A 14,445-nucleotide genomic window follows, 5' to 3' on the forward strand; every position below is an offset into this window, starting at 1 on the left:
CAACAGTGCAGGAGAACTGACCTTCGAGGAGTCCTCACACTTACAACCATCATAGTGTCCCCGCGGTCACGTGATCACAATTTGGGCGCTTGGCGACCAGTTCGCATTTATGATCATTGCGGTGTCCTGCGGTCACGTGATCACCATTTTTGACCTCCCAAGCCAGCATCCAGCAAGCAAACTCAATAGGAACCATGTGATTTGCTTATCGACTACGTTGTTCGCTTAATGCCCACACTGATTCATTTAACCACCACTGCAAAAAAGGCCGCAAAATCGGGTTGGATTTGCTTAATGTCATCACTGAACGAGATTGGGTGGTGAGTAAATTTAATAAATAAATACATACATACATAATGACCGATTCACTTAGCAACCAAAATGCCAGTCCCAATTGTGGTCGTTAAGCGAGGACTACCTGCAAAGGATTTAATGAAAGCAGGAAGGGAAATCTTGCCAGCCACAGTACCAGCAGGGCAGGACTTACCATATTTGCAAACAAATAAAAGTAGAACATTTTACTGCTAAAGATGGTTCTCTAGCCACCGCCATCAAAATAGTAAGTTCAAAAGGTAAAATTATCTAACTGCACAACTTCATTTTGATAGGAAATCCAGGCCAACATTTAGCCAAAGGCCAGCCTCCCGATATAAATAAATGAAAGTGAAAGAATCTACCTGGAGGTTTTTACGAACAGCCACCTCTCAAGGATGGTTTAACTGGTTATCCTGCATACTGCAGAGGGTTGGACTAGATGACCCTTGGGGATCCCTTCCAACTCCACAATTCTATGAATAGCTCATAACTATCTCCTCTCTGAGTTCCTCTGCTATGTGGGTCAGTTCAAATCTCCTAGCCAGATTACTTTTGCATCCATGTACTGAATTCTCTCTCCCCCTCTCTCTCCTTTTAAGTTCCCTCTTTTACAGGCTACTAGATTTAGCTTTTTTTTTTGGATTTAGACTCCTGAAAAAGTAAAATAAATAAATTTAGGGGAGTCTGTGTGAACATCGCCTTGGAAAAGTTATTAGTAAGGGTTAAGACATCTGACCTCTTTAGAAAGAGTTTGAGCATCTGAATTCCAAAATATGGGAGCTGTGTGAAATTTTCAATCTATTTCTCCCCGCATTATCTTCCTTCTGCTAAGATGTGTTGGCAACCATTTGTGACTAAGAGTATTATAGAGTAGTAGAATAGGACAGGATTCCCACTTTATCAATTAAACCAGTGTTTCTCAAACTTGGCAAGTTTGAGAAACACTAAATTAAACCTTGTGGGGGGGGAAATGCTCCTGTTTGTTTTCCAATGAAAAGTGCAACCTTTGAGCTGCCCATCTCTGCTCTAGGACAAACTTCACAGTGACATGCATCACTTGCTCATCACAATATTTTCAATTACAGCCTTTGCCTCTGAGGCCTGAGGTGATGGGCGCTGTGGCTGAGGATACGTGGCGGGCTGGGGAAAGCTGGCACCGAGGAAAGGACACGGGGCTCAGAAACTACAACTCCTTTGCACATGTGTCTGTACTGTAGGCATGTCACAGCTTCTGGAGCAAGGTGGGGTGGGCAGCCTTCTTCCGACAGCTCGGAGAATGCCCTGTTTTACAAGTGGGGGAGTTAGCTGGGGGAGGGGGCAATGCCATGAAAGTAGGGGGGGCCAGGAGTTCTGCTCTCCCTTCTGGGCCTTGCCCACCCCCAGCCATCTATCTATTTCTTTCATAAATTTATAGGGCCGCCCACCTCACACACATGGTGACCCACTGTGAGCTTTTTATTTCTCTGTGCAATGCACAATTTATTTATTTCTCTGTGCAATGCACTGACCCCCTCAATCTCTGGCACCAGGGGCTGCATTTCTAAGGAACGGGGGATGGGGGGCATTGCAGACACCTGGACCACCGAGACAGTCCGTGGCAAGCTCTTCCTTTGCACGGCAACCTTGCAAACTCAGCTCCTGGCATCAGGGCCCGTAAGGCCCAGGCCTCATTCATCCCTCTGGGCGACTTCTCTGCTGAGAAAAGGGCCCAACAACTCAGAGGTGTCTGCTGGGCGGGGGAGGGGGGAGGAGGTATCAAGAGAAAGTCAGGATGGCAGCTCCACCCACACAGTGGAAGCCCATTGTCTTTTTTACCTGCATGCAGGGCCCATCTTGACTTTTTTGACCCCCACTGCAGATGCCTCTGCCCAAAACATTGCTCTCCAGGTGAAGAATGCCCAGCAGGCCTTGACTGCTCTCCTGGTCTCCTGCATCATGGCTGCTCCCCCTCATCTGGGGGAAGGAAGGGGAAGGGTCCGCCTTGCTCCTGAGTCACCTCGTGCGACACACCCTCTCCCCCTTCCCCTTGATACCCTCGTCTGACATTTCCTCCCTATCCAAGCACAGCATTCCTCCTCCGAGACAGAGACCAGACAGTCCATGGGCCACAGCCAGCCCCCTTTCTGAGCCCCCGAATCCACCCAACCCCCGAACTCCACGGCAGACTGGCATAATGCATCTCTTCTGCTTGCCGTTTCTTTTAAGACACCGGACCCCCACCCGTTTCCCCAGACGGGCCGACACCTTCCTCCCTGCCCCCATCTCCACTGAAATCATCGCCAAGTTCTTCAGAAGCCCCCTCCACAACCCACCCCCCAAAGCACCCTTTCTCTCCACTTCTCCAGTCTAAGGAACGGGGCAACTCTTCAGGGGCTCTGAAGCCTTAAGCTCAGAGCAACCCACTTCTGCTGCCAGGAGTCCATCCTGGTTATTGACTTGGACCATTCCTTCTCCTTGGCTTTGCCTGGCCTTCTGATCCTCCAGGGTGGACTGGGGTCTCGATCTCGGCTTGATTTTAGCCATGGCCTGTATCCCTTCTGCCCAGACAAGGCATTCCACAGACTTCCTTCTCTGCAGCTCAAGGTCAGGTGGGTTGAAATACACCTTCCTGTTCCTCACACACCAATTCTTGTGAACTGCATGTGACCCTCAAACCACCAACAGCCGCATTTCTAACCAACCTTTTTTCAAAGCTTTCAAGAAAGAAATATTCTCTGTTCTTCTCTCATCCCTTCTTGGACTGAAGGAAGACCCCCTTCACCCCATCCGTTACCTTCTCGTCTCCGTATCTGTTGACCCTAAGAGCGGCCACACAAACTACTAGGGTCCAGCTTTCCAACCCTGAAGCTACCTTATGGCCTCCTACTCCGCTCTGCCCCTCGCCCCTTGGACCTGCTGCTGCGGTTGTTAGGACTGCGATCATCATCATCTCACCCGGTCTTCGCAAAATTGGTCCAGTATGTCATTACAACGGCACTCAACATGACATCGTTCTTGGAAAAGTTGCAGGGGAAGAGGTCCGTGGCCCCAATCATGGGCACGCCGAAGACGTAGGGGATCTCATCCCCATGGGCTGCATCAGCCCACTCGGGGCGAGTGTCCGTCTGGCAGTGATGGTAGAAGGTATAGAAGTACACGGGCGACTGGTACTCGGCGTGGAGCTTGGCCGTAGCCACAGCAGGCGCCACCCACTGGTGGTCAGTGAAGAGAGCCAGAAGGGTTTTCCGGCGCATCTCACCATTATCCCGATCAGCCCAGTCGGTATACATGAACTTGATGGTCTCCCGCAAGATGTCCTTGCCTTCCGGGTAGCCGTACAGGTTGTCCACAAAGTTGGAAATGGTGAAGTCGAAGTAGCTGGCCGAGATGCCGTCCTCGTTCTCCACGGAGTCCTCCACAAACTTCAGACCCTCCCCTTGGTTGACACCAATGAGGACGTCGTAGTTCAGGAATTCGCCCTGCTGCATCAAGATCTCCGGGTCGTCTGGGACCACGTCGCCATCCACCACGGGGCCAAAGGCGATGTGGTAGCGCGCAGGCTGAATGTCCTGGTCCACCAGCTCCCGGTACGGCTTGCGCCGAAGACACTCCGCCGTGCTGCTGGTGTCCATGTGGTCGCAGCCAACTTTGGAGGCCAGCATCCGGGTGTACTTGAGCGGCTGATAGTTGACGGACCAGCTGGAAATGGCGGTGCCGCTCTGCGCAATTGCTTTCTGGAACAAGCCTATTGTGGGGGAGGGAAAGGGGGATCAGTGACCCAGTGAAGGGACAGGGCCAGCCCTCCCAGGTAGCCCAGAGAAAAAAGCACAACGGTGGCTGCTGGCTCTCTCCTGAGGGTCAGGTTACGTTAACAGAATCTTGCAAGTCTGAAGGTGTTTCGCCCCTCCTCAGTTTTTACTCTACAGGAAACCAGGGAGGGTCCCTTCTGAGATGCTTCCCACGCCCCTTTCCCTTCTGTGGGCCGAGACCCCTTTTGCAGGGTGATTGTCCAGTCTGCGGCTCTTTCTCCCGTCTCCCCAGGTCATTCCCACATCTCATTACGGATGGGCACCCGAGATTACAAGAGAAAACTAGGACTTACTGTCGCTCCCAGCACATCTGAAGACAACTAGGGTGGGGAAGATGCTGGTCCTCTCAGCAGAATCTGCCCACGGTTGAAACCGGACCTCATGCATGGAAGCAGGGGCTCAAACTGAACAGGTGTGTGTGTGTGTGTGTGTGAAAAAGCTAAGATTACAGCTGCGACCTCTGTCCTTTTTAATGTACAGAATGCCATCCAGTTATGTTTTTACTCCCCCCCACAGTGCAGACACCCCTGCTGAACGTCCATACAAACAAAGCATCAATCAAATCATTAAATTCAGGAAATAAATCTAACGGTTGCCCAATGAACTTCTTTACACCCCTCTTAGAGGGTGCCCGTTGCAAACCACCACCACCACCCTGGGTCACCGAAGCACTACCTTCCGAGTGGTGAGACAGGATGAGAAGGTTGACGCAGGAGGCCCCTGCCCCGGAGCCAAAGATGGTGATGCGCTCAGGGTCCCCCCCGAAATGGCCAATGTTCTCATTCAGCCATCGCAAGGCCTGAATCTGGTCAAGGAGGCCATAGTTCCCTTTGGCCGATTGGTCACCCGTGCTCATGAACCCTGTCGAGGGAGGAAGAAAGAGGAAAAAATCAGGAACCAGAGAGGGGGATCGTGGTGTTACATTACACGCACACACACACAGAAATCCATTCGCATCTGTCACTCTCTGTCCTGCAGCATTTCCACAAATATTCCTCGACAGGCTTTTAAAGAAAACAAGATCCATGCAAATATACATCTGGGACAGAAGCTGAGTCCCTCACTGGGTGAATCCCTGGCAGAATTCTTCATACCTGGAATTAGAGCAGTGTTTCTCAACCTGGGCAGCTTGAAGATGTGTGGACTTCAACTCCCAGAATTCCCCAGCCTGGGGAATTCTGGGAGTTGAAATCCACCCATGCTGGCTGGGGAATTCTGGGAGTTGAAGTCCACACATCTTCAAGCTGCCCAGGTTGAGAAACACTGCCCTACAGACTAGAACAAAGCCCAAGATTTGTAATTCATGCTCTTTTTCCTGATTTTTAGTCCCTGAATCTTCTTCTGCCTCTTGAGGATGCTATTCTACCTCCGGGCACACAGGCTTTGATAAGGCAGCCCAACGTGGTAAATTCAGCCACAAAGATTGCCTTGTATCTATTTTAAACAAAAGAAGCTGAAGAAAGCAATCGATTTGAAGGCATCTTTTTATATCTTTTTTTTTTCTTTTTCGCCTCTGCTAAACATTTGCATCTACACATGACCGATCTCCTTTAAAATTAATCATTACTCCATCCTGGGGCTCTTTTGCTGGAGATAACAAGGCCTTGCCATTAAGTATTAAAGACTTTTTAATGAAATATTAATTTCTGCTGTGCCTGGGTAAATTTCATGCCCAGAGGGGGGACCAAGGGAGGGGTGGAAGGAGCTGAGCCACACCCGATGCAGATGCGGCGGACAACGTCAATTATTTTGAGGCCGTGGCTCTTGCGCCAGGCTGGGATCTCCAGCCACAGAAGTCAGGGATGTTTCCTCCCCAACTTGATAGCTGCAGAACTGCCTTCTGCACTACACTGCCCATCCTCCAGGGCAAAGGCCCACCTCTGTGTTTTGCTGCATGAGATGCTTCGGTGCAAATGCAATGTTCTTAACAACACGCAGTTCTTTTTGTGCGTCAGTTAGGGGGACACAGTGGCAAAACATGAGGTCACCCGCAGGACTGTCAAAGATCATTTAAAGATCAGGATTGTGTGTGTTTTATTTCCCAGGCATGATGCTGCAAAGTAGGAATGGGCCATAACAACGACAACAACCACAACAATAGTTTTCATAGCCATCATTTAAACTCCACAATCTACAGTAAGCTGATCCAAGGAGCTTGTAACCCCTGAGGCACCCCCGCCCCCAAGGCAAGGCTCTAGCTTTCTCTACCAGGGGGAAGCAACGAAATTCTAGTTGGGGAGGGAGCAGCTCCTGTGATTAAAAGAAATGGCCACAGGTGACACAGTGGTGTTGCATTGATGTCACTAAAGCGGCTAGGATTTTAAAGTAAAAAGGTGTGTGCTGGTAGGGGAATAACAGACCTATTTTGCTTGTTATTGTTTTCGAAATAATTCATTTTTAGCTGCCCATCTAGGATCTGTTAAGATTGGGGCACGACACAAAATTTGGGAAATAAATCAGGAAGTGGGCAAGGAAGTCAATCCATCCACCCACCCATCCGCAAATACCTGCAGGTGTTCCCAGGGCTGGAAAAGGGGCTGGGGGTGTTGCCTGCATCGCCTACCCCGATCTAGGGAAAAGGAAAGGGGCCTGACCGCCCCGTGGAAGAAGCTGCCGGACTTGAGGGCAAAGCTCCTGATCTCTGGGCCGCCCCCCCGCCCCCCGAGACAGAGGCCTGGGCTGGGACCCCTCCCCCCCATACCCAGCACGCCGAGCCGGTAGTTCAGGGTGACAACAATCACATTGCCGTACGCAGCCAAGACACTGCCGTCAAACATGTTCCCGGTCCCTTCCATGTAAGATCCGCCATGAATGAAGAGCATCACAGGTTTCTTCCCGCTGTCTCGGATATCTGTGAGAGGAGAAAGGCAGCCAGCATGAAAACCTTTTGACGCCACCCCAGCCGGAGGTGCATGCAGCCAGGACGGGAAGGGCACCCGGGAGGGTGGAGGTGGTCATGCTGTCCTACTCCACTTCTGATGAAAGACCCCTTTGGCTCAAGGACCTGCTTTGGTCTCCCCAGTGTTCATACCCAGGAAGCATCCCTAGCAAGGGGATGGGTCCGAAAGGCAGAAGAGCCACAGGCCACACGTGCTGGTCAAAGGACCAGGCTATCTCCAAATACTGGTAGTCCTCGACTTACAACCATTCCTTTAGTGACCATTCAAAGTTACGACGACACTGGAAAAAGTGACTTACGACCACTCCTCACACTTAAGACCGCTGCAGAGTCACGTGATCAAAATTCAGGCACTTGGCAACTGGCATGTATTTACAACAGTTGCAGCGTCCCGGGGTCACACGATCGCGATTTGTGACCTTCCCAGCTGGCTTTTGACAAGCAAAGTCAATGGGGGAAGCCGGATTCACTTAACAACCACATGATTCACTTAACTACAGCGGTGATTTGCTTAATGACCAAAAAAGGTAGTAAAATCAAGCATGACTCACTTAATGACCGCCTTGCATAGCAACAGACATTCTGGTCCCATTCGTGGTCGTAAGTTGAGCACTCCCCGTAACATTGTGTGGCCATTGTTGGACTGTAATGAGCAATCCAACGAAGCATGAAGGGGAGTCGGTCAGAGTCCCAAGGACCACGGGGTCTGCCGAAGATGCAAGGGTGGTCAGCCCACGGGAGGATAGGCGGGGGGAGGCCCACGAAGGGCAAGGGGCTAGGCCAGAAGCCACGGTGGGGGGGGGCGCATCCGTGACTGGGCAATTCAGGAGCTGAGAGGGCCTGAGTTCCCCCAGGTGGTTCTGGGGACAAGGAACGTGGTCAGTGGGTAAGAAAGGTCACCAGCCGGGGTAAGCGGGGAGATATGCTGGTGGCCCCGGGCCAGGTGGGCGTGGATGGAAGGCTGGAGGATTCCCTAAATCAAGCTGCAGACTTCTCAGCAAGTTTCAGAGATGTTTGGGATTCAGGCTGACATTCCTTTTTCTTTCTTTTTGCCCTGCTTCATTCCTAAAAGTTGCTCCGAGGGCAAAGGGTTCCAGCCGGTTGCAACCCCCTTGCGATCCGCACCCGTACCTCCAGTGGGGGGGGAGGCAGGAGAAACCGACAACAAAATGCCCCCTCCCTCCTCAAACCCCTGCTTCCGTTTCTAGGTCACATCCCATTTCCATGGCAACCTGGAGCCTAATTAATTCAGTGCAAGGGGAGAGCGTTAATTAGGTGCATGGAGATCTTAATTAGCACTTTGCACTCCCCCCTCCCCCCTGCCTTTCCTGGGGGGAGCAAGCAGGGAGGGTGGGGGCTAAGACAAGGCGCTGCCTCCCCCTGCATCTGCATATGGGCCCCCAGGGAGAGTCCACTTGGCACTCTCAAGGCATTCGGACGGGGTCTGCACAGCCCCAGTCCGGCTTGGATTATACGGATGGGCCGGGATGGCCCAAGATGGTCCACCCGTTCCCTCCTGACACAGGGCAGATCCCGGCAAATCCCTCTTTCGGGTCCTTGCTGCATTCCTCTCCCACCATTCACTCTGCAAGCGCTCTGCCAGCAAAGGGCACAGTCCTCAAATCCCATTGCCCCATTTGTGAGGTTTTCAGACAGCCATTGGAGCCATTCCCAAGATGGGGGACTGCATTACAGATCATGCCTCGGTTTTGTCAAAGGCAGTGTTTCTCAGCCTGGGCCCCTTGAAGATGTGTGGACTTCAACTCCCAGAATTCCCCAGCCAGCATGGCTGGCTGGGGAATTCTGGGAGTTGAAGTCCACACATCTTCAAGGGGCCCAGGCTGAAAAACACTGCTCTACGTTCTCCCGGCTGCCATGGTGATCAGTGATGGCCTGATTGGGGCCAACACCATGTGGACAGAGTTACCCACTCGGCTCCTACGTGACCACAAATGCAAGGAAACATAAAATAAGCAGCAAGACAGAATTCCTAGATCGGCCCACTTGGAGGGCCACTCTAGCAGTCTCTCTCTGTTCCAGTAGTCAATTCACCCTCCTGTACAGATGCACACAGCACAGCTGACTCCATTTGGAGTTGAAAAACTAACTTTCTATAACTTTCTCCCTGCTGACCAGGTTTAGTTCTTCCCCCAACACAGTGAAAGTACTTCCTCTTGACCCAGTGAAGCATGTCATGGGAAGCAGGTCATTATTTTTCCAGCCACCCCACCCTACTTGAGTGGCAACCCCAGTGGGGCAGGACTGGGTCCTCTGAAAATTGCTGGTCTGGCCCCCTTAAAGATAAGTGGAGGAAGTAACGATATTAATTGCACATGATGAATTTAACGTAATTTCAATTATACTTAGCTAAATCAAATTCCATTTATGTGCTGGCCCTACCTACATGCCCCACCACATAACACACCGGCTCAGGGCATCCTTGCCCAGTTTCTTGTGCGTTCCCTCGCAAAGACATCCCTCATGCACCGAATGCTTGCCACGTCCCTGGTTCTGCCTTTTGTCCACGCTCCCCAAACCTTAGGCCCACCCTCGTATAATTGCATCAGCCATCGTTGCAGGGGGATGGTCCTGGACAAAAGTGGTTTGTTTGTTTGTTTTCTATACCTCCTTTGTTATTTTTATAACTAACTCAAGGCGGGGAACATACCTAATGCTCCTTCCTCCTCCTATTTTCCCCACAACAACAACCCTGTGAGGTGGGCTGGGCTGAGAGAGGAGGACTGGCCCAAGGTCACCCAGCCGGCTTTTGTGTCTAAGGCGGGACTAGCACTCACCGCCTCCTGGTTTCTAGCCAAGCACCTTCACCACTTGGTTTCCACAAACTGCCGGGCTCAGCATCCTTGCAGGGTTCCTCACCCCCTAAGGAGGGCCCTGCAGCCTTATGCCATTAGCTAGCAACGCTGTGCAGAAGGCATCGCTTTAGCCTTCTATCGCCTTCCCTTCCCTTTCCTCAGTTGCAAGATGCTTGCAATTCCATGATGAGATGCAGCCCAGCCCGAGGGAGGAGCTTCTGCAGGGCCCAGGTCTCCCCAGCAGCCCCATGCGTTACCCACATCTCTGCCAACGTGGGAATCACCTTTCTCTTAAGGGCTGGCAAGAACCAGCACCTTCCCTCTGCTGCCCAGCTCCCGCCCTGTCACAGACTGCCACATCCCCGCTCTTCAGAATTTCCTGAGTTGACCGTTTGTACCGTCCCTGGGCATTGGCTGCGCAGCCTCTTGGCCTGAAGACCAGGCCGCCTGCCGTCAGCTCGCCTACTTCTTTCTTGCAAGGCCTCAAACTGATTTACAACTTTAATTGCAATTCCTCATGTTTTATGGTTGCAAAACAGGGCTCTTGTGGATGGTCCCAAGATACTGCCTGCAGCCCACAATGAAGATTCCTGTGATATGTTTTGGCTGAAGTTAATTTGACCTGTTGTCTCAAAAGCCCAAGAGTGTCATCCTGATGACCCAGGATCTCATTTCCAACAGAACCGGAGACACGCCAAGATGCTGAGAAGCACTGACCTCGGAGAACGTCCCCAAATGACAAAACTGAAATGCAGGGAGCCCAACTCCACTTTGACCAGAACTGGCTTTGATCTACTCGAGGAGATCCTACAGGGTGCAGACATGGCAGGCTACTGAGCCGCAGGTCAGCGAACAAAAGAAGGTTGTCTTACAAGGAAGATCATCCCCCCCAAAATCAGATGCCAGGAGATCTTACTAATGAATAATTTTCTGACAGGCTAAGTCTTAGGAGCTGAGCTTGGCAGGTCCTCCAAAACAGAATACAAAAGTTTTACATTTGCAACCATCCTCTACTACAGCTACAGCTACAGCTAGTCCTCGCATAATGGCCATTCATTTAGTGGTGGTTCGGACTTTCAATGGTGCTGGAAAAACCGGTCCTCACACTTACGACTGTTGCAGCATCCCCCATGGTCACGTGATTGCCATTTTTGACTTTCCCAGCCAGCTTCTGGCAAGCAACATCAGTAGGAAACTGTGAGATTCACTTAACGACCACATGGTTCATTTAATGGCTGCGGCAATTCACTTAACGACCATCACAAAAAGGTCGTAAAATTGGGTCTGATTTGCTTAATGACCACTTTGCTTAGCAACCAAAATTCCAGTCCCAATTGTGGTTGTTAAGTGAGGACTACCTGTACCCAGAACTTCGAAATCTTCCTGGACAACTAAATTTCTACCAGGCCATCAGTGAAGAACAAACATTTGTGTTCCTCTCTCAAAGAACCTGGTTCTGACCCTTTTTCTGCTTTTAGACTTGGCCTCCTCACCGTCTATCTTCTGGACAACCGACTTGCTGCCCTTGAACAGGACACCCCCTAAGCCACTGCCACCTTCAGGAGCAACAAATTCTATTGTTTCCTTGCTGAAGGATCGTCCTGATGTCTACCACAATCTCATGCAGGTTGTACAGATGCTTGGTTCATTGCCAGCTGGGCGTTCCAACCAGGTACACATGGTGCCTGAAACTCCCAGGATTCTCAGCCGTAGTCCCAGAACATCCGGAAGGCACCAGGGCCATTCTATGCGCGGCTGATGGTCCAGCAGGCTGCCAGGCGTTTCCCAGCAGGACCAAAACAAGGGCGAGCCAATCTCCAGGAGGTGTGCAGGTGGGGATTTTGATTTCCTGCCAGGCCGATGGAAAGCGCCAACGTGCCTTCCCCAGCCAGCAAATTTTCGAAAGCCGTGCCTTTGGGAAACCTTGAGCCAGCTCAAACTGCTCCACTGTCACCCTTGTAGGAACTAAGAGCTGATTTTCAAAACGGAAACCTCTCCAGGAAGCGTCATGGGAGGTAAGGACGCCTCACCGTCACACAGAGGTATCTGGTTCCAGTTGGCTCCCCATTCTTTAAGATCCTCAATGGGGGTCTTCAGTTGCCCCCATGGAATAATAGGCAATAGGAGGACACCTTCTCAGGAAAGGCACCCCACATCTGGAAAATTCTCCCTGGGAAAGCTCAGATGACATCCCTGTTTTTATTCCCTGGGCACCAGATAGAAACTGGCAATCTTCCCAGGGTTCGGGGTTAATCAAAAGATCCCGTGTTTAACTCTGGGCTGGCATTGGTTCCAGGCTACGTCCTCCATATCGTTCTTCCTTAAATTTCATTCTGCCTTTCTAAGCAGGCGACGAGCACGCTAGAGCAACTCAGAAGCAAGGAGACTTCCTAAACTGTCATGCACAAAATTCCCCTGCAGGCCACAATTTACCCCTTCGCTAGAATCACAGATTCAGAGGTTTGGTCAAAGGATAACTTCCCACTCTCTCTATTTCTGTTTTTCGGGGTCCTCATTAGATGGAAGAAGAACATTATGTTGCTCAACAAGCTATCTCTCCCTACAGATGTTCAAACATAGGAGTTAAAGCTATGGTGACATTCCAGGACGTCCTTACTTCAGTCAGGGTCACCTTACACCAGTGTCTCTCAACCTTGGCCACCTTAAGACGGGTTGGCTGGGGAATTCTGGGAGTTGAAGTCCACCCGTCTTAAAGTGGCCAAGGTTGAGAGACACTGCCTTACGCAGTACAGCGACGGGGAGAATCCCAAGATTTTATCCATTAGACAAAATGTTCCACTCTGGAATTTTACAGAGTCCTGACATTTCAGGCTGCGCCACATCAAGAACGTCACGAGCCGTTTTCTGTTCTGGAAGGAAAGCTGCTGGACCCCCTCCAGAATAGGCTGATCAGTGTCATCTGGAGGAGCCTTCTGGAATCTCCCCAAATGTTCCATCTTATTGACTCAATATTTTGAACATCTCTAATGTCAGTGCAGCTTTCCCCAGAAAATGTGGGGAGGGAAATCCCAGTAAGTAGAAATCTAGTACAGAGAGAGAAAAATCTCCACCTTGCCTGCCCTGCTAGTTTTCTACAAGCTACGTTTGTTTGTTTTTTAATCTAGGGCAGCAGCGTTTTGTCTTCAGTGCAAAACAGTGCAAGACGTTCACCAGCTCATCTCCTTTGGCTACCCCATCGAGCAGTGGCAGTGTGCGCAGACTGTCTGGTTGCAAGGAAGTAACCTCAGGGCCAACTTGGTCATCACAAAAAGCCGTGTTTCCCCCCCACCTTCTATCACGTAAGATTTTGCAAACTCCTTCTTCCCTGCATTGCTGAAGAAGACTGAAAACATTAACTTCTTCACACCAACCACAGTTCGCCCCCTTTGGCCAAATTCAGAGGACGGTGGTTTCTTTAAAATTGTGGTTTGTTACAACAAGCCAGGATTGAGTTGTGGTTTTGGATTCTGGCATGCTCCAAAGCCAGTTTTAAAAGAAACCACATTCCCAGGGTTCATTGATAACAGGGAACGCGGTTAAGCTCACGGCAGAAGCTTCCAGCTTCCGCATCAGGCCGTGAAGAGAAAGACTCTGATTCTTGCCGGTTGGAACACCGTGACTCTGTTGTGTGAATATGTCCTTGCGTACACCTGAGGGATGCATTGCTAGCCCCACTTGCTAGCTTTGAGGCTGGGATTCTGTCTGAAAGCAGAGAGGAAGTTGATGCAGTTAAGATAGGCAAGAAGGAGACATGCTAAAACAATGCCTGGGTTCCCTCTGTATCTTGCGCTGGCCCGTAAGAGGCTGTGGTTCAGATGGCACGGTGGCATCAAAAGAGAGCATGGGTAAAGAATCTACAGTGGTGCCATGGGGGGGGGGGAGGAGGACAGGACTAAACCATCATCTGGAGCTGTGAATGTTGTTACCCACTGGAAACAGCGCGTACGTTGAAGGCTTTTCTTCCCACAATAGCTGGGAATTTACCGCCATCCTGGACTACCATTTTTAATGGGTTGAAAGATCCCAAAGAGATGCAGCCCAAACTCCTATCACTAAGAAATAATTAGGGCAGAAAGCAACTGTCCCTCTCCAATCTATTCGATCGAGGTCACGCCCCTCAAACCCCCTCCTGCCTGACTGAATAATTTTTCAGCTCTCTTTGAAATAAACCGCCCCTCCCCTCTTTCCTCTTGCCATTGCATTCCTGTTGATGATACTGATAGAAATATATCTGGGGTGTATTTTACAGACATTTGGGAACGGCTATTTAGCGTCTTTTTAAAAATGCATTTCATTTATTTCGGCAATTTATTTGCCCCCTTTTGGGACAGGACTGGCAGATAAATCCCAGAAATAAGCAAGCGTTTTAGGATGGGGCTGCGTAGATTCTGATTCGGAGTAGGAAAGATGCTTTGCACCGCTGAGGGTTTCTCTGCATCTCTTGTAACCCAGGGCAGCTCTTCCCAGGCACAGCAGCAGCTGTATCTCCATAATCCCAGGACAAAGCAATCTCCCGGGGGTGGGGGTGGGGGGTGTTCACAGCCCTGCCTGCCGAAAAGCACTTTTTGGGCTCTGGATCTGAAATGCTGCATAGCCCCATTTCGCCATCAGTTGCGACTGGAAACAACAC

General features: G+C 50.7%; 1 protein-coding gene across 2 annotated transcripts in view; it reads right to left on the minus strand.

The window, feature by feature from the left end:
- NLGN2 (neuroligin 2) overlaps positions 1–14,445 on the minus strand; it is a 36,222-nt gene that overhangs the window by 1,317 nt on the left and 20,460 nt on the right. For both annotated transcript variants that reach the window (XM_063301717.1, XM_063301715.1), the window contains 3 exons: positions 6,805–6,954; positions 4,779–4,964; positions 3,250–4,039 (listed from right to left, as the gene is read on the minus strand). In XM_063301717.1, the coding sequence (XP_063157787.1) occupies positions 3,250–4,039; positions 4,779–4,964; positions 6,805–6,954 (1,126 nt within the window). The remainder of the gene's footprint in view (positions 1–3,249; positions 4,040–4,778; positions 4,965–6,804; positions 6,955–14,445) is intronic.

This window comes from Candoia aspera, chromosome 4 (assembly GCF_035149785.1).
Source record: "Candoia aspera isolate rCanAsp1 chromosome 4, rCanAsp1.hap2, whole genome shotgun sequence".
NCBI lineage: Eukaryota > Metazoa > Chordata > Lepidosauria > Squamata > Boidae > Candoia > Candoia aspera.